Source organism: Lolium rigidum, chromosome 7 (genome assembly GCF_022539505.1).
Source record: "Lolium rigidum isolate FL_2022 chromosome 7, APGP_CSIRO_Lrig_0.1, whole genome shotgun sequence".
Lineage (NCBI taxonomy): Eukaryota > Viridiplantae > Streptophyta > Magnoliopsida > Poales > Poaceae > Lolium > Lolium rigidum.
The window spans coordinates 263,981,361-264,006,466 of record NC_061514.1 but is presented as its reverse complement, the minus strand read 5'-3'; the positions used below and the strand labels follow the sequence as shown (position 1 = coordinate 264,006,466).

Sequence of the window (25,106 nt, the reverse complement as noted above, 5' to 3'; positions counted from 1 at the left end):
ACAGTGCGCATGTCTGACAGGCACATATATCAACATATTCTCGACTTCGCCGAGGAAAACTTAAAGACTAAGAAACCGCTGGAAAGAGGCCGGAAAGGTTCTAAGGAGTTCGGTTTATCTGGACGGGTCCGGCAAGAAGTCGGCCTGATTTAAGTTGAAACCGGAATGACTATTCCGGTCCGTTCGGAATAGGAACCTGGCGCGGTCCGTCGGATGACTCCGCCGGGCCACACCAGCTTCGGAGACTAATGTCGGGGGATGACCCCTGGTAGGTCAAGACTATGGCAAATGTGCCATGATAAAGTACTTGTATACCGGATTAAAGATTAATCCAGATTCTGAAGGCTCGATTTAGCAGTGCTAAGTTGATACAGACCGGTATACCAGGAGGGGTTTTCCGGAGTAAGGGCAACCGGTGATATCTAAGCCGGAGATATGCCCAAAAGGAGAAATCAAGAGATACAAAGAACAAGAAGCCGATCCTCACAGATAAAGATACCGGGGATCCGGCATAGGCTCAGCTGTAGCATGTCGGCACCCTGGTCAAAGATTCCCTCAAGGACCAAAGGACAAGATGAGCGAAGCGGTTCAGCTTTAATCGAAGCCTTGAGGCCAAAGAGGAAGATGACGTAAAAGAGGTCGAACGAGGTCACCAGGCCGATGATTAAAGAATGGAGCATCATCCTGGAGCCAAAGAAGCTTTATAAAGTAGCTTAGATCAGCAAAGATATCCCTAGGGTTCCTTCTCTTGTAAGCCTCCTCTCCACTATATAAGGAGAGGAGGGGCACCTCTGTGCGAGATGATCGAGCATTAGCGAATAGATCTTGGCCTGTAAACCGTACATCTTCAACCTCTGGCCGTTTGGCTAAGTCGTACATCCGGCCCAATCTTAAGCCTACCAAGGGCATCTTTTGTTACACCACAATGAGAGACGGCGTAGAAGATATTACCGTAGCCAATCCAAATCTTGTTGGGGTATTTCCACTCAAACCAAGACCACCGAAAACGGAGAGCCGTAGCAAAGTTGCCCGTTTGAAGGACCAGAAATGACCCCGGAGTCGTAGTCTTCACAACTGCGGCAATTTTTATCTTCGCGATCTTCACCAACGTCATGTTCAGCCTATACATCAAGCCTTCCGTGGACGGCGTCGAGCAGGCGATGAGAACCCAGAGAGTGCCTCTAGCTGACCCACGCTTCCAGCAGCCCGGCGATTCTAGTAGCTAGCTTTATGGACAGGACACTGTAACTGTAATTCTTTGCCCCGTCCCGCAGCTTCGTCGAGTTCCGCTGCTTCGAGGCCGGCGCCATTGAACCGCTGTGGAGATGGGGTGATGGGGAAAGGAGCAGATGAGCAGGAAGGGGTAGGGCGCGATGGGCGGGTGAGCGGGAAGGGGCAGGGGCGCCATGGTTGGCGGCCGCGGGAGCGACTGGCGGCTATGGTTTCTCCATGGCGCGTGAGGGAATTAGAGGAGGAGGAGGTGCAGGAGGGGATTGGAGGAGGAGGAGGCGCGCCAGGGATTGGTGGAGGTCTAGCGAGACAACGGGCCGAGCGGGGCTTTTTGCGACCCATGGATAAAAAGTGGGTCTGCGGGAGGGCCTCAGCGCCCTGGACGAACGGCCGGCTGAGATCGCGCCACGTCAGCTCGATCGGACGGCCGAAAATCCAAACGCCTGTGAGAGCTCCATGGAGGTGCAGCAATCATACCGTGGGATACAGTTTGGTACAGCAATAGGAGATGTCATTCGCTAGCTAATTTAAATGGATCCGTTTTTTTTTTTGAAAGCAATTTAAATGGATCCGTTGTGCCTCATAGGATTTGCTTTTGGTATTTAAGACCAACATGTGCTCTAAGCAAACTATGTTTTGCTGGCATTGAGGGTTTGTTCATCATGCATGCTGAGGTTTTGCACATGCACTGGTTCATGCTCTTGTGCATGCATATAACCATATTTTGGTATTAGCAGCTTCCTTCAACTCAATGATGATCAATCAACCCGGATCGAACAAAACAGGCCCAGTTGATGTACTACTACCAATCATATCAGGCTATCATCAGTAATCATGGACGAGAAACTTCGAGAGTAAATTGCCCCTTGTTTCAGTTAAGGAGAGTAAGTTGCCTCATGTCTTTAAAAAAAAGATTAAGTTGCCTCTTCTTGCACTAATCGACCACAACGGGAAGAAAAAGGCTGAATGAACTGCTTGCAGCAACATTGCCTATATACGAAAATTTCCAAAACGCCGACATGGATGATCAGTGAGCAATCGTCGCGTGACACGCGAGAGAAGCTCAGAAGCAGAGCAGCAAGGTACTCCCGTGGCAGGGGTCCCAAGGATCTACGAGTACTCGTAGTTCTTTGGCTCTTTTCGATTTTCGTTTCTCTCTTTCCACTAGTATTTGCCTTATCTCTTCCAGATTATATACTCAGCAGTTGCTAGCCTGTCGGCAGTTTCTTGGTTCCAGTAAAGATCAGAGAGCTTTTCTCGTTGGCTTTCGCTTTCTCTGAGCAAGATTCTGGGGTTGCTTTCCAATCGTTGATGGAGTGCAGCACATCTTGATCTGTCTCCTATTTTCATCACAGCAATATAAATTTTATTTTCAATTTTTTCCTCTAATTTTGTTGCATATAAAGTTTGGTTAAAATCAAACTTTATATGTTTGATCAAATATATTGATAAAAATATGAACTTATACAATGATAGATTAATATTTTTAGTATTATCATGAAATATATTTTCATATTATATGTATTTGGTAGTGTAGATATTTTTATTATTGTACGTATATTTATTAGTTGAAGACTGCGAAAACTAAACGGAGGTCGAGCTACATGTAGCCCTTTTTTTTGAGAAACCGGAAATCATAGTTTTAAGTTTCAAAAAAATTCTACAAAAAATTCTGGATGTAGACAATAATGAAATCTACAAACGTGCAAAATCTCAATGTAAAATTATTTATATTATAGACTACACAAAAATGACAAAATCTGACAGGTTTTATAGTTTTGAAATATGCATTATTCACTATTCTTAGATCCACATATTTATCATTTTTGTGTAGCCTAAAGTACTAAGAATTTTACATTGAGATTTTGCATGTTTGTAGATTTCATCATTGGGTACATCTCGAAAAAAATCAATTTTTTTTGAAAATAAAAAATATAATTTTCAAAGTAATAAAAATAAAGAGCTACATGTAGCTCGGCCTCCATTGTCCACTCTCTTAATGATTGCAAAGTTGAGTTGAATGCAAAATTATGGACGACCTATTGCCGGTGGGAGGGAGTAAGTCCTAGATTACTATATTTTTGGGCCGGTTTTGATGCGGCTACGTGCAGAACATGTGGAACTTTGACCCTAGTTTGAACCTTGTATGTAGGTCTACCATGCTGCCCCTCCTTATTTTTCTCCAAGTGTTGATTTCTGTATTTATTCTGCATTTTCTAAGTATTTCTAACCTAACCTCGCTTGAACAGATATACCTGGTGAACCGTATTTGTTTAGAGGAATCCATCTGGTAACATGGAGAGCATATATAGTTTACCTTTTCCAAAGGAGAACATACCTCAACTCTCGCAGTCTCGCTGGATCTGTGCCACCGATCGAGTTACATGTACAAGCACCTCACGTGCCGCGACCCAGACTGACGTCTTTTTCTGCGCGAAGCAATGTACAGCTCGAGCTAGCGGCCGAGAAATCAGCTTACTGTTGCAAATTTGACCTCGCTTGGCAAGTTAGGGTGTGTTTGGTAGGTCGGCTCCTCTCAGAAAGCGTTTCTCACCTCATCCCTGCTGACCTCAACTATGTTGAGTTGAGAATTTTGGCTTGTTTGGCAGACCGTATGAGTTGAGAAATTCTGAGTGGAGAAGTTGTTTGGTTCTCATGTATGACCTGAGCAGTGCTATACTAAAATAAAAAGCAATTAGGTCCCTAAATACAAAATGAAAAAGCAATCCGGTCCCTGTACAGAAAATTTTAAAAGCAATCGGGTCCGCCTGAGGAGCCGCCGCCGGCGAGAGAGCCGCCGCCGGTGAGAGAGCCGCCGCCGGAAGGTTGAGCCTCTCCTCCTCCGTGCGTGAGAGAGCCGCCGCCGCAAGCTGGGCCGTCGAGGCCGTCGTCGCGCGCGCATAGCTGCGGCGCAAGATGCAGCCATGATCCCGGAGTTGAACAGGGACCCGTCGTTGCCCACCGCGGAGATCTGCGGGGGATCCAGCCGGCGGCGGCGAGGGCGGGGAGGGCCGGCTTGGTGACGGTGTGGTCGTGGAGGAGGACCATGTCGCGGGTGGAGCCCGACCGCCGGATGCTCTGCGCCAGCACGATGGCGCCACACAGGTACCTGTCCGACGAGTGCAGCACCTTCGCGTACGCCTCGGCCGTGGACGCCGTCGTCGCGCAGGGAGGCGGCGCTCGCGTGGGAGAGGAGGCGCGCGGTGCGCAGGGAGGCGGCCAGGCGCTCGGTGCGAGGAGGCCGCGCTGGCGCCCGGTGCGAGCAGGCGGCGCTCGGTGGAGGAGCCGTCGCTCGATGGGAGAGAGAGGAGGACGAGGGGTGCGGAAGGGAGAAAGAACGGGCCGGGTGGGGGTCTGGGGGTGCGGAATTGGCCCGAAACAGTGTTTCGCGGGATGAGGAGAGCCCGGGCGAGGAGAGAAGCTCGATTTGAGCTTCGCTTCTCAGCCTGGCCTCTGAGACGTTTTTCGTATGAGGTCGGCAGTGCTGGGAAGGTCCGACCCGACCTAACAAACACGTTCTCTCTCAAATATCTCGGTTGAGATGGGAAAATCTGTGCTCCCCCGGGCTACCAAACACACCCTTAGCAGTTGAGAGATGTGAGGAGAAGCGAAGTGAGGTCCAGCGGCGTCACGCGCGCGTGCCATCGTTTTCGTCCACGAACTGCATGCACGCATCGCCCCCGTTTCGTGTCCGCATCGATGGATCATGCATGTGGTGTGCTCGCGCGCGCCCGAGATCTGGTGCGTCTCATCCGGAGCAACCGGACGAAAGTTTCGAGTGCGAACACGGACACCGGACGTACACGTCGCCGCGGCCGCATCCGCGCGCGGCGCGTCGGCAGGTCGTCGCCCCACGCCCGCGCTTGCCAGACGCGCCCTCCTGGTCCATCTCCGTGCGCGCGATTGGCCGGAGGCGACGCCAAGGTCGAGGGCTCGCGAGCGCGGTGTCGAGCTCTCGGCGACCGGACCGGAGGATCGCGACGGGTCTCGCCACCACCGCTGTCGCGCACCGGTGGTGGGGCTGCGCATCTCCGGTGGGCCGGCCGGCCTGGAGCGCATCTCTCGGGCCCTTCCCTTTCGCCTCACAGGGCGCCCGTCGTGCGTATGAATCACGAATCAGTGATTAGCTCGATCGACGAACCGATGGGTGATAATTGCGGAGGACGGAACGAATCGATCTGCCTGGCCTGGGAGGAGCCCTTTGTTTGGCTCGGGGGCATGTGATGAGCATCAGATCAGCCGCGCGCGGGCGGTGGCCCGGCAGAACGCAAAATGCCGTGTACGCTTATCCAATATCCATCTATCCCTACAATATTCCCCTCAAAAATAAAATCTATCCCTACTATACTACCCCTGCCCTGAGTATGAATTCACTCCTTGCCTGTGCGCTGCGGCACAGCGGCACAGCTCAGACAGCCATTAGTGGTTCTACACCTTTTTACATGGCACGTGAGGACCCGCCAGCCAGCTGCTAGTTGTCAGTTGTCACTCACACTCACTCTCTCGCCAGTAGGATAGGCTAACTTAACATCGATCTGGTGTATACTGGAGCAGTACAGATCTTGCTACAGTTGGTAAAGATATTTCTATCGTCCCTTCCGACGGATCGCGTACGTCGACACCTCGGCAGCCTCGTTTTACACACGGCCTAATTCACCGGCCCCGCGCACGCACCTCCGTGCCGCTAAAAGAAAAGCGTAGAGAGGACGATCCATTGCATGCATGGCGTTATTATCTTTCGCGCAAGCAAGCAAGCAGGAGCAGGGTGGTGGCGCAGCGCAACGTGCACGCTCGCCGAACGAACAGCGAAGCAGCATCTCGACGGACGACGGCCCCCCATGTGACGCTCATCGATCGGCCCGGAAAGCCGAAGTAATAATAATCCTTAATTTTTCTTTTCGATCAAGCTGCTGCCTGCCTTCTCCGCGACGCAGCGAGCGGGCGCCTCTTTCCTCCTCCACATGCGGTCTCGTGTGCGGCCTGAACCCTGTCGGATCGAACACACGTCCATGCCGAATTATTCAGCGCCTCACATGGGCCGCTGCTGAAACAGCGAAGAACTCGAGACGTGCCTGCCTGATAGGATGCCGAGGCGGAGCTAGAGGGCGGCCGCTAGCTTCTACGTTTTGAGTCAATGTGTGACATGCGTGCGCCTTTTCCGTGCTGAGTGGCTACGTGGCACGGCAGGAGGTGGCACACACATACGTGCACCTTCTTCATCGCTTCCGGCCCCGGGGATTGGTCTTGTGTGCAGAAAACAATGCATGACAATAGGCGCTTCCATGCATGAAATATCGACGAATTCAAGCGAAATTATCGGTTGGCCATGAACGTGACGTAGGCACATAGAATTTTTTCCCTAAGGCTACTGCTACGGCTCGATTCATTTTAGACGTCAAATAAACTTTCTCTGTTCTAATTTAACCTAAATTCTAAAAAATATTAAACAAGCTAGTACTCTCTCCGATTCATATTAGTTGACTCCACTTTATCTAGATACGGATGTATCTAGTTAACAAACGCATCTAGATACATCCTTATGTAGACAATTTATTAGTAATATTCTAGCTAATCCATGCTACTCCCTCCTTAACGGTTTATTAGTCCTATGCGTGTACCTAGGTCGCCAATTTGACCTATATTTCAGCTGGCGTCGGTCCTAGCATTCCCATGAACAGCTTGCGGGGCATAGGTATGTTTGTCAGCGGGATCGCATGTGGCCACTTGCATGTCCCCCGGCCTCAATAACCGGGCATAGGAGTGTTGTTGAGGTCGAGGCCAAGCCACAACAAGATTGTCCTTCTAGGATGGGACCTCCGACGATGATGGTCGTGACCTACCGAGTTGGGAGGCCGGCGCTTGGACGTGACAGATGAGGCATAGCACCCCCTGCCCGCATAAAGCAGGCGACCGTGGTCGTAGATGTTGTCTTGTGGCCGCGGACGTGGCTGAACTTGTTGAAGAGGCGTCGACGATCTGACCCTGGCGGTATCGAGTGCCTCGTTCTTGATCATGAGGATGGCCTAGGCAACGACTTAATTGGGAGGCGAAGATTTCGGCGTTGGCCTTGACCTATAGGGACACGACGATCTCGGCATTTTTATGTCTATGATGGCGGGAACTTCTGCCTTGGCCGCCCTTGCCCTCACGGCTCGCCCCGAGCACCACGCTTCTTGATTTGGAGCGCTCTCTTCTTCGGCGCCTTGATCTTGCGTTGCGCTTGACGACGACGATGGGGGATAGTGGCGGGGACCATGCGCCGACGGCTTCCTCCATTGAAGGCTAGAGCTTGGTGAGTGGTGTCGTCACTAGCAGGTGGGCCCTGAGAGTAGAATAGGGTGACTAGAGTGTTGTCCGAGCTAACGTATTTCCAGCCTCAATTTAAGATTGGAATGGATCTGTCGGCATATCTCATCCTGTGTCGGGCATGAAGATGCCCTAACAAGTCATATATCTTCATTCATGTATTATTTGGTATAGTTTTTTCCTTTTTGTAAATTTACATTATTTGGCATAGTTGTTTCTTGGATTATTGAAGCTCTAATTGTTCTCCTGTTGACTAAAACAAACAAAGAGCGGCGCTAGGCGACGCCTGTCTTCGGTTCCGGAGATCTGCGAGCACATGCACGCGAATTAATACCTCTACGTGACGGCCCGATATGTGGACGCCAGAAAACAGAGGAGCGAAAGCCTGGGGTACGTCCCTCTGGGAGCTCCACATGCTATTCATGATCGCCCCAATGGCGCGACGCAAGTGGTGGAGCCGAACCCACTGGGATGCTTCCCGGTCACCGCCTCTCCTCCTTGTCCGGTTGCAATCTGGGATTCACCGATGAGAATGGTTCCGTTCCCGGCGCCATGCCACCATGTTGCGGCTCGTGCTCCCACGCCGCTGGCCGGTCCTGGCATCTCGTCTCGGCATTGGCCACGTCCCTGTTCAATGTCAGTTAAAAAAAGGAGAGTAAAGTGGAACATTTATCCTCTCACGCCCTTTTAATACCACCTCCAGGCAGAGCGAGCTCATCACTCCCGCACTCACCACCCCAGCCACCACCTTCAGCTCCAGAGCTCAGCTCAGCTCAGCTAGCCAGCCAGCCACAATGGCCCCGCTCTTCCTCCTCGCGCTCCTGCTCGTAGCGCCGGCGGTGTATTGCTCGCCGACGATGGTCAACCAGGGCGACCTGCAGGCGCTGCTCCGGGTGAAGCAGTCGCTGGGCAACCCCGCGACGCTCAAGACGTGGTCGGCCGCGTCGCCCAACTACTGCGCGTGGGACCACGTCCGGTGCGACGAGGCCGGGCGCGTGAACAACGTCTTCATCGACGGCGCCGATGACGTGCACGGCCAGATCCCGTCCGCCATCGCGGGGCTCACCCAGCTCATGTCGCTCTCCCTCTTCCGCCTGCCGGGCCTGCAGGGCGCCATCCCGCCCTGCCTCACCACGCTCGCCAACCTGCAGTTCCTCACCATCTCCCACTCCAACGTCTCCGGCCCGATCCCGGACTCCCTCGCCAAGCTCCACAGCCTCGACTCCGTCGACCTCTCCAACAACATGCTCACGGGCTCCATCCCAAACACCTTCGCCGACCTGCCCAACCTCCGCTCCCTCGACCTCCGCCGGAACCAGCTCACGGGCTCCATCCCGGCGAGCCTCGTGCAGGGCCAGTTCCGGTCCCTCATCCTCTCCTACAACCAGCTCACGGGCCCCATCCCGCGCGACGACGCGCAGGACGAGATCAACACCGTCGACCTCTCCCACAACAAGCTCACCGGCGACGCCTCCTTCCTCTTCTCCGAGGGCAGGCCCATCGGCAAGGTGGACCTCTCCTGGAACAACCTCGACTTCGACCTCAGCAAGCTCGTCTTCCCCAAGGACCTCACCTACCTCGACCTCAGCCACAACCGCATCAGGGGCACCGTGCCCAAGTCGCTCGAGCAGCTCTCCACGCTGCAGACGCTCGACCTCAGCTACAACCAGCTCTGCGGCCCGCTCCCCAAGCTGCACGGCGTCATGCGCCACGGATGCAAGCCCTACCTCCACAACCAGTGCCACAGCGGCGCGCCGCTCGAGGGCAGCTGCCACCAGCTCTGAGCATCGATCGATCGCCGCCTCGCCGGCAGCGGCAGGCGTACGTACTCTATACGGTGAATGTCTTCTTCCCCTGCGTGCGTACGTACGTACGTGGCTGCACGTGTACGTGCGATCTAGACAGAGCTTAATCTGGGGTTCAGTAAACTAGTGGACTACCGCGCGCGTAGTGGTAAGGCCTGACACGCGGTCCTTAAGCTTTGTCCATGACACGATAGAGGTGTGTGGTGTGTGTGTACCATCTGAAGATGCGTGCTCAGTGTGCTCCTGTGTTTGCCTGATGTATCACATATTCACATGTTAAATGGTAATTATGTTTGCCGTATTTTATACTAGTAGCGTTTTCTTGAGGTTTCTACTATATCTTTGCTCGTTTGGACTCGTGAAATGAATTCCCTGGCGTTGTGGGATCTACCTCCAGGCTATCCTTTGGCAGCCATGCTTTACTTTTCCATTTCATGGTGGAAACAGAAGGTTGGTGAGAGGGGTATAACTTCAGCTCAAGCACATGCAACAAGAGATATCCCATAATCAAAAGACATCCGATTCAGCATCCCACAAGCCACAAGCATTCTAATGTTCAACCGAGAACATGTTATTTTAGAGCAACTTTGTGTTTGTCTGAAGGAAAGCTACAACTGAAACGAAACAGGTTAGCGATAACTAGAGCAGAATCTCTCGAGTAACCAAGGACTTAATTAAGATCGAGCGACATGCTTGATAAGCTACCCAAACAAACAATCAAAAGACTTAATTAAGAAAAATTTATTTTGGCTCGTAGGTGTAGATATATCCACTGTCTAAAAACGTCTTTTAGAATGTTTATTTTTTTTCAAAAATTATTAAGATGTACATCGAGATATTCTATGGTTGCAGACATAGTTTCACGGAATTTTTATTTATTTTCTGTGGCTTATGTAAAGAAAAGACAATTTTGTGTGTTCCGAAATTGTTTTTCATGAGACATCTTTTGTCTTTTTTACATAGACAACAAAAAAGTTCCTTTTCCGCGAAACTTTGTGTGCGAACAATAGAACGTACGAATGTACAGTAGGGATATTTTGTCCTAATTTTTTTTACATTCTAAAATTAGATTAATTTTTTTTCATAATGGGTGCATCTACATTCTATGAGCCAAAACCAAATGTCCATTAATTAATGATTATTATAATTGTTAAGAGAAACGAAAAAGATGAATCATGAACAGAGTAAACATTGCCATCAAAAAATTTGCACTCTCTTTCTTCTAGCAACAAATCCGCTTATGCAGTCATGGCGCAACCTTGTGATTTCGTCTAAAATTCAGCAATTTGAGCTTGTTTGTCCAGGCTTTCAAAAAATTCGAGGTTCGCCACACAGTATAATGATTTCGTCTAAAATTCAGCAGTGCAAAGTTGATTGCCCCAGTTTTCGAGTAATCAAGGGGATCCGTTGTGCATGCACGATTTCAAAAGTTCAAATTGGAGGAACTTAGGCGCATGTCCCAATACCATCCCAGACCGTTAGAAGCATGGAGCAACGGTAACTCTTTTCAAAATATTTGGCCCGGCTTGCCAAGTAACCACAGTTTGCACTGTACACATCAATTACATTCTGCGCACACGGTAGACTACAGCCTCGGTGAACAGCCAGTTCGTACAGATAGTACAGGGAAGGTGGTCCACGAGCAGCAGCGGGGTAACCGAGGAAGAGCGTCGGGCTCGTGCGGTGCACGGCCCTATCCGGCTAGGTACAGGAGGCGGGTCAGCACGGGAACGGCGGTGGTGCGGCCCGTGTGAGAGCTATTTCTGTGGCTTTCTCGTGCTTTGCTTGGGCTACTGCTGGCTTCTGTTGATGCCTTGATGGCTCAAGGCCTTCGTTAGGATCCACTGTTGGGCTCTAGCTATCCCGTCGACTCCCAGAAATCAGCCTATTGGTTGTCAACATGCCATTTTTTTAAATGTAATATAGCAAGTTGTCTCATTAAAAACATTTCAATCCCCTTAGGTGTTCTGGTAAAAAAAAATGCATCTAAAACTTGCTGTCCTTAATCAAATTTTGTTTACATCGTTTAGGAGACTATCTAGGAGAAAACTAGGGGGCTCATTGACCCAATTATAAGAAACTTTACTATGAAAACTCTCTCTAGCTACCTCATGAGCCACTTTGTTGGCTTCTCTTTGACGATGCTTGAATTTGACACATCCTATAAGCGACACCAAATCAACAGAATCTGCAAAGATAGCTGGAGCCTCGCCCCACCATGCTTCATCCCCCCGGCAGGCTTCAACAACTTCAGTTGAGTCTGATTCCATTAGCACATTGTTATAACCAAGTCGGTTAGCCAGCGCTAAACCCTCCCTCATTGCCAGAGCTTCGGCCATAGAAGCAGATGCAACCGTTGGCATATATATAGTGGATGCGGCAACAAAATTTTCAAAGGTATCCCTTAGCACCGCAACCACTGATCCCGCATATTCTTCCAGATAAAAGGATCCATCTACATTTATCTTAACTTGTGTTGGAACTGGTCTCTCCCATGGTGATTTAGGCCTATTAGATTTCGCCATTGCTTTTGTTGTATTCGCAGTTATATATAAAATCGACATTTTGCACCGATGCATTGGAGGAACTAGTTCATTATGTGTCCGTTGATGGCGTATCCACCAAAGGTACCAACAAGCAACGACTATAGTTTCTGTTTGCCCGAATATAAAACCTGCAAGGTTTTTGTCCGATTCCCGTAGCAACTTCTCCAATATAACCGAACCTGAGAGCTCGGAATCAGTAGCCGATCCAATAAATATATCAAGGCCCAGATTTGACCACATTTGCTTGGCAGTATCACAGTCAAATAACAAGTGCTTTATATCCTTTAGCCCATTATTACAGATTGGGCAGCCCCCACTTGTGCCAACATGACGATTTGCTAGAATAGATTTCATTGGTAAGATCCCATGCAAGGCCCTCCATAAGATTTTTTTTATCTTGCTTTGCACTTTCAACCGCCACGTAGCCTTCCAGACTGGATTAAGGACTGATCCGCCAGGGAGGGAAAGCTGACCAGTGGAAGGTCCAAATGTGTGCCTCCATTGTGTATGATAACCCGAATGTACAGTATATCGTCCATGTTTGGTGAACGCCCGGGCAACAAAATCTTCAAAGCCTTGATTATTTAGTGGGACTTGGAGGATCCGATTCACATCAGTATCAATAAACATGCTTCTTAGAAGATCTTCACCCCAATATCCGGTGAGGGGGTTTATTAATTCATGTACCTTTGTATATACCCCCGCTCCTCTCGGCGTTTTAATGCGCCTATTCGGGCTTGAAGGGATCCATGGATCTGACTAAATATGAATACACTCACCGTTTCCAACTGTAATATCCCAGGTTTAGAGGCTACAAAAAGAGAGAATAGAGATGTGTGCATTGCATTAATGCATAGAAAATCCGGGGAATTTTCGCGCTTTCAAATAAAACTTGTCACAATAACTGAAGTTTCACTTGAATTGCTGGAACTAAAGTAGATCATCAAGTCAAGCGTTATAAACTTCATTGTGGTCTTTGCTAAAATCTTGTTTTGGGTAGAGATGATTTGATCTACGGGTTAGATCAAATGGGATTAGCCTTACAATATCAACACTTTAAGCGAGGATCAAATACCAAATCATATAAAGGATCATCACATGGTATTCCTTACAACAACATATTCTTTAACAACATATTCTTTAAGAATCAAACCCTAACTTAATAACACTTAAAAGTTAGCAACTACCTTTGTGTGTAATTTAATTCACTTCTAAATAAGGTAAACCATAGGATCTAAAGTGCATAAAAGCCACACATTCTGATTTAAATCATAACTTATTAAATATATGGAATATCACAAAACTAAATTCGTTTACATTACAAATTATAGTTCAAACTATTTGAATAAAATTAACTATGAGTATTTTGAAACTCATATGATCATGCCTTGGTGAAATCAAACATGACCATCCAAAATTGGGGCATAACCTTTATCTTTAACATTTTGAACACAATTATAATTTGGAGACACTCACACATGATATAGTGCCTCATCCACAATAATAAAACCATCCACAAGATATTTAGTAACAAATGCCACTTGGCTATCCGAAAATAAATCATATGAGAGGATAATGATCATGCCACATAGGATGAAAATATCTACATGACTTGCATTCCAAGCTATGCCACCTCATGCTCAAAGGATTGATATGGATGAGGGAATGACAACCAATCACCTTACTCATCAAACCAAAACAAGAGTCACTCACCTATGTGTCATGATACTAGATCTTGCACAAGCCTATAAAAGGAGCCACACCCCTCACCCATATGATCATCTAGTACCATGCTACAAGGAAACCAAAACCTTGAGACCTTCCATACATTATATAGGATCAAGATGAAGAAAATAGGAGGTGGAGGCATACCACAAGATGGAGGTTTATCAGATTTCCTGAAGAACAAGCTATAAAAGATTGCAAGGTAGAATTCCTAGGCAAACCATATATTTACAAGATCATATCATCATATCTTGAGTAGAGCCCTAGGATGTGCCAAAGGACTGAGAAGTGAGAGAAGTGATAATACTAACCATAGCCATGTCCATACAAGAATACTAGAGAAGTACTAATCCTAGTTGTTCGAGAAAACATCTCATCTTGGAGGTGAGAACCCTATTCCAATATCAATACCTTAGGAAACCAATTCCATAATCATCACAACTTGGTATTGATCATAAACCCTAAGAATCTAGGAGGAGTGTTATGAGAAGAATAATAAAGAGAGATTAGTGAGGAATAAGTTGATCATGTCTAATGCATGACTAAGATTTGTAGATATAGAAGATAAGTTAAACTTATGTGATAAGAAGATATCATCCATCACATGAAATGATAGGTATACCACTAGTAATAAACCTTAGACCATTCTCAATATTTTAAGGATATCAACCAATGAATGACAACAAGACCTTGGCTATGCAAGTACTTGAGACAACCATAGTATTGACTTGATCCAAGAATCATATCAATGGTGAGAAAGAGTAACTTTAGCCAATTAAGTATACCATAGCTTATGCCTATACCTAAACCCTAGTTTATGAATCATTTCGGATCATAAGTAGAACCCTACCACACCTCATGTCCACTTATGTTTTAGATAGTGAAACATAAGCAAAACCCTAGACCATTCGACCTTAGGTCAACTCCACATAAAATAATATTCCCTAACTTGTGTATCATGGATCACAAGTATAAACCCCAAGCCATATATACCTTAATCTTAAATATCATTTAAGTGATGAGAGTGGATTTGGTGTTCAGGGGGGTACGTGTGCACCCTCTAGTCACCGTTGGATCAACGTTGAGATTCAATTGCTGGCTCACGGCGACCAACGGCGTGAAACCCCTTTTTAGCTGCTTCCCTTCTTCCTTTTGACCGTGTCCCACACATGACACAGTAAACCAAGTAGCTAATCACGGGATTAAGAAACGCTCGACTGCTCCCACCGCTGGCCAAGAATCAGAGTGCGGCCGCCGCGTACTCTGATGCCGGCCAAGAATCGAGAGCTGTTGCTAGAAATATGCGATGATTCACACACGCGTATGAGCTAATCAAGCAGGCTAGTAGCTTCACGGAAATAATGGATCTGATGGTTTGCTAGCTGGAGCGGATGGATGCTATTAGATCGACTCAACAAATTGAGGTTGCGGGAGACCGGGAGCTCGAGGGTGCGGCCATGGCGGACAACACGAGCTCGGGATGCTCCATTGATGGCATAAAATCAGCCGACGCGGGCGCTCCGCTCTGCCCCTGCCCCGCACCTGCCGGAGGTCAGGGAGCTCCTGATTTGGGCGTGGTGGCGGGCATCTCTAGCTGCTTCGTGCGGCAGCGGCGCGCGGAGTCATCCCGGCAATTAGCGGTGGTGAGCAGCGGCTAATTAAAGCGCCTTTTTCCCAAATCGAGGACATCGCCGATACAGATCGGAGAGATCGATTTTGTAGGTCGTAGCCAAATGGCTTGGGTGAACGAATATGCAGAGGAGCTCCAGAACCGGCCAACGGCGAAGCCTCGGGTGGCCCGACGGCAAGGGGAGGCGGCGGCTGGTGGCGAGCCAGGGTCGCGCGAGGGAGCAGCGGCCAGTTGCGGATGGTGCCAGGCGGCAGCGCTCGCAGGAGCTGCCGGCAAGCGGGCGGGTGGAGCTTGGCCGGGTGTGGCGTGCTGCGATGATGGGGTGCTGGCGGCGCGCGCAGGTGGTGGGGCCAAGCGGGAGTTGAGCGGGGCACTTGGCCTGCCGGAGCGTGTGGCTACCAGGCCGGAGCGGAGGCGCGGCGGTTGGGGCGGTTGGCCGGGAAGCGGGCGGGTCTTGGCAACGGCAGAGGAGCGCGGATGGTGGTGGCTCTGCTTGCGACTGCGCTGCAGCGTGGCTAGGTGTGGCGATGGCTTGCCGACCGGGCCTCGCGGGCGGAAACAAGGCAGTAGCTTCCAGGGAGCGGGCGGTGTTCTAGATCTTCCGGCGCTGTTCGAGCTGTTTCCAGGTAGGTCGTTTTGTCGATGGGGATTAGCGGGGCTCTCGATTGAGAAGGATAAAGGAGCCATAGGTCTGGCTTTACTTTTTAGACCACACGCTGTGTTCCCATCTCAGATACAAACGGCAAACTAACGATGTTAGATACGTGTCGTGCAATAAACGCGTGCGCACGTACCCATGTGATCACTGAGCTTCATCCGTTTAAGTGATTAGTGTAAAACCAATATTAAACCCTACCTTTACATCTTAGTGGCCAAATCTGCTTAGTACCATATAACTAAAGTGTTCATTTTAGAAAATTCATGACTTATAAGAATCACATGATGTAACTAGGAACTTTAAATCAATGTGTTAAGTAAACCATATTCATAACCCTAGAATAAACCAAACTAGATTCCAAAACTTTGATAAGGGGTTGCCCGATCTTCTCAGTAAGCAACGGTGGTGATGATGATCACGGGATGAACACATCGGAGAATCACGGATGATGAAGTGGATGATAACTTGTATGACGCAACGAGATCTCTCGAATGGTCCCTGTCGCCAATGCAACAGTTCTCAACCCTGCAAGATATTCGCAACTCCACACACTTGCGCACGTAGCCACCGACCACGAAGCGGTAAGTTGCAATCTACTAATTCCCAATGGAATAACATATCACACAAGACTTTCAGTTCTACACCAAATCAAACAATATGGTGTAGGGATTCAATAGTTTTGCAAAGCAAACAACTAAGAACTAGGGTTTATCTTAAAAGTGGTCTAAGACAACTTTGGGGGCGTCCTGGGCACTTATAGACGTCCGGGACGACCTCAGGTCGAAAAAGTACGAAAATAACCGACCCAGAATAGATCTGGTCGAGACAGACTCGGACACGGCTGGTCTGGGGGCCGGTCGACCGGGCCTGGGACCGGGCTGGCCGGTTCAAACCGGGCCAGGGACCGGGTGCTGACCGGGCTCGGGAATTGTCGTGCAGTAACCCTCCCGGTTGGCATCAGTTGGATTTCTGGTTGGCGCCGGAGCGGACCCGGCGTGCCGCCCGGCCGGACCTGGCCAGGGACCGGGTGCCGGCGTGGCGGCCGGTCTGACCGGGTGCTGGGCCGGCCTGGACTTTGGCTTCTCCTCTCGCGCATGCCTCCCGCTCCTCCCTCGCACGTCCATGGAATATCTTCATGTCCAGCTTCACGTCCATCTTCACGTCCAGCTGCTCCTCTCCTCCTCGTGCGATGCTTGTCTCCTCTTCATACCCGATGATACATAAGTAACAGGACTTAGGCAGTATAAACTTCTCATCAATCAAAGTATCGTTTAGGAACAAGTTCACATGTTGTTTAAGTAGCTTCGCACGAGCCCTTGTAATAGGTCCAATCCGAACTTCATTGGACTTGAGCTTCACAGCAGCTTCATCTTCATTTGGTAATGACGGAGGTAGTAGTGTGGTAGGGATGTCCTCATCAAATTTAGAAATAAGTTGGCACATGAAATCATGACCATAACACAACCCTCATTAACATTTCTATTTTAAATATTATATACAACAACACCAATGCATATAAATAAATATCCTAACACAAGGTTATGTTTTGAATCCCATATTCGGTAATTATTAACATAAAATATGCATTCATAATAACTCCAAATAAAAACACAATTTAAAATGGAAGAGTAATAAAATCAACTCTAACATATGTGCCCATTTGAATTTGTATATCAATATAATGCAACTATATTACCATTGTTAATACATACCAATATCTTACAGAACATCTACAATAAATTGTGAAACTTTCCAGATTCAAATCCTTCATAGGATATTTGAATTCAAAATAGAAATTTAAAACAGAAAATAAAACAGAAATAGGAAAGAGAGAGGGGCTTACCTGTCCACCAAAGCAGGCCGCAGCAGCCCGAAGCCAACCCAGCAGCAGCCCACGATGTGGCCCAGCCCAACAAGGAAACGGTCCATACCGTTTCAGTGATAAAAGGAAGGCCAACACCTTCGTTCTCTTCTCCGGTGGCGACATCACGCAGGAAAGCCCTGGCCACGTCCCTCGCCGGAGATAAGGATGACCTCGGATGCCAAGACCAAGCCAAAACCTTGCCCTAGTAATCTCACGTCCGTCTCATCCACTTCTCGCCAAGATTCGCGCCCAGTAACAGTCGACATCGCCGTTTGAATCCCAGCCACTGCCGCTGGTGAAATGACGAACCAAGCCTCGCCGGTCGCTATAAAAACCTCCACGAAGCTCACCGTGAAGCCCTAATCCTCCTCCACCCCGCCATTTCCCCTCAGACCCTCTCCATCTCTCACATCCTTCCATAGCACCTTGCCGGTGTCGATCAAGAACCCGATGATGGAGGTCACCCCAAGCTCCATGGAGTAGCTGAGGAGGAGCGCCTGGCGCCGTAGATCATCTGGGAGGAAGGAATCGAGTCGAAGCTTCCTCAAGCCGACGAATTTCATCGATTGCTGTCGCTGGTCATCGCCGGAATCGGCGAATTCGAGCACGTTCCCGACCATCCCTGCCTCCATCGACCACAACGGCATCCTCAGAGTGAGCACACGCGTCGATAGAGCCTTAAATCACATCCTAGATTGATCTGTAGCCCGCGTTTGATGATTCGCCGGAGCGCGCCGCCGCAGCACATGGTTGCCGATGATGCTCTGGTGCTCCCCTTTGAAAAGTGAGACCACCATTAGCTTCGTATTCTAGTGCTCGTTCGAATAACCCTAACCACGCATCTCGGGGTGCCCTAAATCGGCGGCGCCACCATGTACTGGCCATCGGCGTTTAAACGCCGGTGATGCCAACGTGGCGTGTGAGGCCCTTGGTCATCGTTGACTGGTCTTTGCTCATGTGGCATCTGACCTAGTCAATGGCCCACTAGTCAGTGATAGTAGCTAGAAATGAACCGGTACGTTTAGTATTTTCCATTTAATTCAAAATCCAAAAAATACTAAAATAAGATATAAAAATGTTCACAAAAATAACCTCTATCCAACAAAAATATAATATAAAAATGTTTGTCAAAATAAAAATTCAATTATTTTAACCTTTGTTAATTGTGCCTTTTCTTTTATCCAAATTACAATTAAAATTCAATAATTATTTAAATTTCAAAAATAAATAATAAATATTTAGTAAGTAAAGAAAACACTAAGATTAATTTCAAATCATCATATTGTCATTAACTTAAATAGTAGTGGTATTTTTAAAACCCTACATTGCACTTGTTTATCATTTCCTTTAAATATTAAGAAAATAATAAAATTGTTAAAAACCCATATTACCTTGTAATACAAAGTTAGTAATTCACTTCAACCTTTTTAGTTAACAAGTTATTATTTTTAAACTTAATAACAACTATAAACCCCTAGTTCCAATGTGAGTAAAAACCATAATCTTATTATTTTATGTGAAAACTTTAAATTGTTTCCAACTCTAGAACCCTAGGGGTTTACCACATGTGAGCATATGAACTTCACTTGAGTCATAAACCTAGAATAATCAAATGGAAACATATTCTTGTTTCATTTAGACATTAACCACTCAAATACAAATGAAATTATCATTTCATGCTTTCATTTTTGACTAATACATAATATAAACAACTAGTATCACCCAGGTGTAAACCCTAACTTGTTACCCTCATGTTATCACCATTGATCATCATTCCTTAATACCATACCATTAGGATCAACCTTAAGTAGCAACACTTATGTAGTACTTCACTTTAGATGCTAATGCTACACTAAACCATGTGACTACTAGATAATTGATGAACCACCTAACTTAGGAACCCATTATTGATTACTTAGTGAAGCAAATGAGAAGGCATAGTCAACCCTAGTGGTTACTCATAGCATCACCTTGATAACCATCCTTTGATATGATACCCTATGATCAACCATAGTAGTAACCATACATAGTAATTTAATTTGGTGTCCATGTTTAGCTAAAACATGCCAACACTTGCTGCATATGGACCCATCCTACTTAGTAACCAACTAGTTCCTAATTAGTGAATTAAATGAACCTATTAGTGAATCTTAGTAAACCCTAGAAACACATAGCTCCTACATGTAGTAGTTCTTGTTCTTTATTAAACATGTTCTTCAAAGGTTATTCTTTTGAAGTAATCATCAACCATATCCTGTAGAACTTAAAACTGACAACTACTCTTTATATGTCATGCAACCATCATTCCTTTGTGCGTATGATTGTTATGATGTCTTATACCACTTGTTTATGATACTAAGATAACCAAACCTTAACAAGAACCTTGTTCGTGGAACCACTATAAAAGAGCAACACACCCTAAAGAAATCGTTACAACTCACCAATCCTAAATCATCGGGGTTAGGTTACGCTCGGGGCGATTACATCTCATACTATGCATTATAGCATCTTTGCCAGTTGTTTAAACATTGTCCTTATCGGACGATAATGATATTTCAGAATTTGGAGTTATCAACTATCGACGCTTTTGCCTGCATAATCTTGCAGCCAAGAAAGGCAAGTTCATCGCTTGCTCGTGTCATTTGATTATTTTTATCAAACTATATGCAAAGTACCATACTTATCACTGTTGCATCGAAAAGCAAAATATTATTTTATAATTATGAATATGACTATGTGGTGGGCAATGGAACCATGGTATGTGTTGATTGGTGGAGGTTCCATTGCAAGGGTTTTACTCATCTAGGACTATAGAGATTACCAATGCCGTCTAGAGATTCTAGCGCCATACATTTCGCGTTAACCATGAGATCTATAATGGCTGATACGTCTCCGACGTATCGATAATTTCTTATGTTCCATGCCACATTATTGATGATATCTACATGTTTTATGCATACTTTATGTCATATTTATGCGTTTTCCGGAACTAACCTATTGACGAGATGCCGAAGGGCCGCTTGCTATTTTCTGCTGTTTTTGGTTTCGAAATCCTAGTAAGGAAATATTCTCGGAATCGGACGAAATCAACGCCCAAGCATCTTAGAATCCCCGGAAGCATCCAGAACACCCGAGAGAGGCCGGAGGGGGGCCACAGGCCCACCACACATGACCCTGGCGCGGCCAAGGGGGGGCCCGCGCCCCCCTGTTGTGTCGTCGCCTCGTTGACCTTCTGACGCCGCCTCTTCGCCTATATAAAGGTCCCCGACCTAAAACTTCGATACGGAAAAGCCACGGTACGAGAAACCTTCCGCAGCCGCCGCCATCGCGAAGCCAAGATCCGGGGGACAGGAGTCTCCGTTCCGGCACGCCGCCGGGACGGGGAAGTGCCCCCGGAAGGCTTCTCCATCGACACCACCACCATCTCCATCAACGCTGCTTGTCTCCCATGAGGAGGGAGTAGTTCTCCATCGAGGCTCGGGGCTGTACCGGTAGCTATGTGGTTCATCTCTCTCCTATGTACTTCAATACAATAATCTCATGAGCTGCCTTACATGATTGAGATTCATATGATGATGCTTGTAATCTAGATGTCACTATGCTAGTCAAGTGGGTTTTACTTATGTGATCTCCGGAGACTCCTTGTCCCACGTGTGTAAAGGTGACAGTGTGTGCACCGTGTGGGTCTCTTAGGCTATATTCACAGAATACTTATTCACTATTATGAATGGCGTAGTGAAGTGCTTATTTATATCTCTTTATGATTGCAATGTGTTTTGTATCACAATTTATCTGTGTGCTACTCTAGTGATGTTATTAAAGTAGTTTATTCCTCCCGCACGGTGTAATGGTGACGAGTGTGTGCATCGTGTAGTACTTGGCGTAGGCTATGATTGTGATCTCTTGTAGATTATGAAGTTAACTATTGCTATGATGGTATTGATGTGATCTATGCCTCCTTTCGTAGTGTGAAGGTGACAGTGTGCATGCTATGTTAGTACTTGGTTTGGTTATGTTGATCTGTCGTGCACTCTAAGGTTATTTAAACATGAACATTGAATATTGTGGAGCTTGTTAACTCCGGCATTGAGGGTTCATGTAATCCTACACAGTTAGTTATGTATCATGTAAATTATATCTTACAAGTTGCAAGCCTCATGCATAGTATACTAATAGTGCCCGCACCTTGTCCTAATTAGCTTGGACTACCGAATCATCGCAATACACATGTTTTAACCAAGTGTCACAATGGGGTACCTCCATGCCGCCTGTACAAAGGTCTAAGGAGAAAGCTCGCATTTTGGATTTCTCGCTTTTGATTATTCTCAACTTAGACATCCATACCGGGACAACATGGACAACAGATAATGAACTCCTCTTTAATGCATAAGCATGTAGCAACAGTTAATGTTCTCATATGAGATTGAAGATATATGTCCAAAACTGAAACTTCCACCATGATTCATGGCTTTAGTTAGCGGCCCAATGTTCTTCTCTAACAATATGCATGCTCCAACCATTAAGGTGGTAGATCTCTCTTACTTCGGACAAGACGGACATGCATAGCAACTCACATGATATTCAACAAAGAGTAGTTGATGGCGTCCCTGAGAGCATGGTTATCGCACAACAAGCAACTTAATAAGAGATAAAGTGCATAAGTACATATTCAATACCACAATAGTTTTTAAGCTATTTGTCCCATGAGCTATATATTGCAAAGGTGAATGATGGAAATTTTAAAGGTAGCACTCAAGCAATTTACTTTGGAATGGCGGAGAAATACCATGTAGTAGGCAGGTATGGTGGACACAGATGGCATAGTGGTTGGCTCAAGGATTTTGGATGCATGAGAAGTATTCCCTCTCGATACAAGGTTTAGGATAGCAAGGTTATTTGAAACAAACACAAGGATGAACCGGTGCAGCAAAACTCACATAAAAGACATATTGTAAACATTATAAGACTCTACACCGTCTTCCTTGTTGTTCAAAACTCAATACTAGAAATTATCTAGACTTTAGAGAGACCAAATATGCAAACCAGATTTTAGCAAGCTCTAGGTGTTTCTTCATTAATGGGTGCAAAGTATATGATGCAAGAGCTTAAACATGAGCACAACAATTTCCAAGTATCACATTATCCAAGACATTTTACCAATTACTACATGTAGCATTTTCCGTTTCCAACCATATAACAATGAACGAAGCAGTTTCAACCTTCGCCATGAACATTAAAAGCTAAGAACACATGTGTTCATACGAACCAGCGGAGCGTGTCTCTCTCCCACACAAGCATTATTCAAACAAAAACAAAAACGAAAACAAACAGACGCTCCAAGTAAAGTACATAAGATGTGACCGAATAAAAATATAGTTTCAAGAGAAGAAACCTGATAATTTGTCGATGAAGAAGGGGATGCCTTGGGCATCCCCAAGCTTAGATGCTTGAGTCTTCTTGAAATATGCAGGGATGAACCACCGGGGCATCCCCAAGCTTAGACTCTTCACTCTTCTTGATCATAGTATATCATCCTCCTCTCTTGACCCTTGAAAACTTCCTCCACACCAAACTCGAAACAACTCATTAGAGGGTTAGTGCACAATAAAAATTAACATGTTCAGAGGTGACATAATCATTCTTAACACTTCGGACATTGCACAAAGCTACTGGACATTAATGGAACAAAGAAATTCATCCATCATAGCAAAAGAGGCAATGCGAAATAAAAGGCAGAATCTGTCAAAACAGAACAATCCGTAAAGATGGATTTTATTGAGGCACCATATTTGCTCAAATGAAAATGCCTAAATTGAATGAAAGTTGCGTACATATCTGAGGATCACGCACGTAAATTGGCATATTTTTCTGAGCTACCTACAGAGAGGCAGGTCGAAATTCGTGACGACGAAAGAAATGCATTATCGCGCGAAGCAATCCAAATCTAGTATGAACCTTACTATCAAAGACTTTACTTGGCACAACAATGCAATAAAAATAAGATAAGGAGAGGTTGCTACAGTAGTAACAACTTCCAAGACTCAAATATAAAACAAGTTACTGTAGCATATAAACACATGGGTTATCTCCCAAGAAGTTCTTTCTTTATAGTCATTAAGATGGGCTCAGCAGTTTTAATGATGCACTCGCAAGAAATAGTAGTTGAAGCAAAAGAGAGCATCAAGAGGCAAATTCAAAATAAATTTAAGTCTAACATGCTTCCTATGCATAGGAATCTTGTAAATAAACAAGTTCATGAAGAGAAAAGTAACAAGCATAGGAAGATAGAACAAGTGTAGCTTCAAAAATTTCAGCACATAGAGAGGCATTTTAGTAACATGAAAATTTCTACAACCATATTTTCCTCTCTCATAATAACTTTCAGTAGCAACATGAGCAAACTCAACAATATAACTATCACATAAAGCATTCTTATCATGAGTCTCATGCATAAAATTATTACTCTCCACATAGGCATAATCAATTTTATTAGTTATAGTGGGAGCAAATTCAACAAAGTAGCTATCATTATTATTCTCATCATCAAATATAGGAGGCATATTGTAATCATAATCAAATTTATCCTCCGTAACAGGCGGTACTAAAAGAACAATATCATTATAATCATCATAAATAGGAGGCAAAGTATCATCAAAGTAAATTTTCTCCTCAATGCTTGGGGGACTAAAAAGATCATGCTCATCAAAACCAGCTTCCCCAAGCTTAGAATTTTCCATATCATTAGCAACAATGGTATTCAAAGTATTCATGCTAATATGTTCCATGGGTTTTTTAATTTTCGCATCAAACCATCCATGTCTTAAATCAGGAAATAGAATAAGAAGCTCATTGTTGTCCATTATGCCAAACTAGTGTAAACAAGAAACAAAAAGATGCAATTGCAGGATCTAAAGGAAATAGCTTCGAGCACACACACAACGGCGCCAGAAAAGTACTTTACCTGGGACCGGAGTATGAGTGCCTTTTACCTTTCCTCCCCGGCATCGGCGCCAGAAAAGTGCTTGATGTCTACGGGTGCTTCTATTCTTGTAGACAGTGTTGGGCCACAAAGAGCAGAGGTTTGTAGAACAGCAGCAAGTTTCCCTTAAGTGGATCACCCAAGGTTTATCGAACTCAGGGAGGAAGAGGTCAAAGATATCCCTCTCATGCAACCCTGCAACCACAAAGCAAGAAGTCTCTTGTGTCCCCAACACACCTAATAGGTGCACTAGTTCGGCGAAGAGATAGTGAAATACAAGTGGTTTGAATGAATATGAGCAGTAGTAACGGCGCCAGAAAAGTGCTTGCTGGCGTGTGGTTGATGGTAGTAAAATTGCAGGAA

The 25,106-nt window shown here is 46.3% G+C and overlaps 1 protein-coding gene across 1 annotated transcript; it reads left to right on the top strand.

The window, feature by feature from the left end:
- The first annotated feature begins 8,279 nt into the window (after window positions 1–8,279).
- Window positions 8,280–9,642, top strand: LOC124677353 (polygalacturonase inhibitor 1-like). Its single transcript, XM_047213344.1, has one exon. The coding sequence runs from the start codon at window positions 8,331–8,333 to the stop codon at window positions 9,318–9,320; it is 990 nt and encodes a 329-aa protein (XP_047069300.1). The 5' UTR covers window positions 8,280–8,330; the 3' UTR covers window positions 9,321–9,642.
- Window positions 9,643–25,106: the final 15,464 nt, after the last annotated feature.

Coding starts and splice junctions, on each gene's coding strand:
- LOC124677353 (XM_047213344.1), top strand. CDS start 8,331: ATGGCCCCGCTCTTCCTCCTCGCGCTCCTGCTCGTAGCGCCGGCGGTG.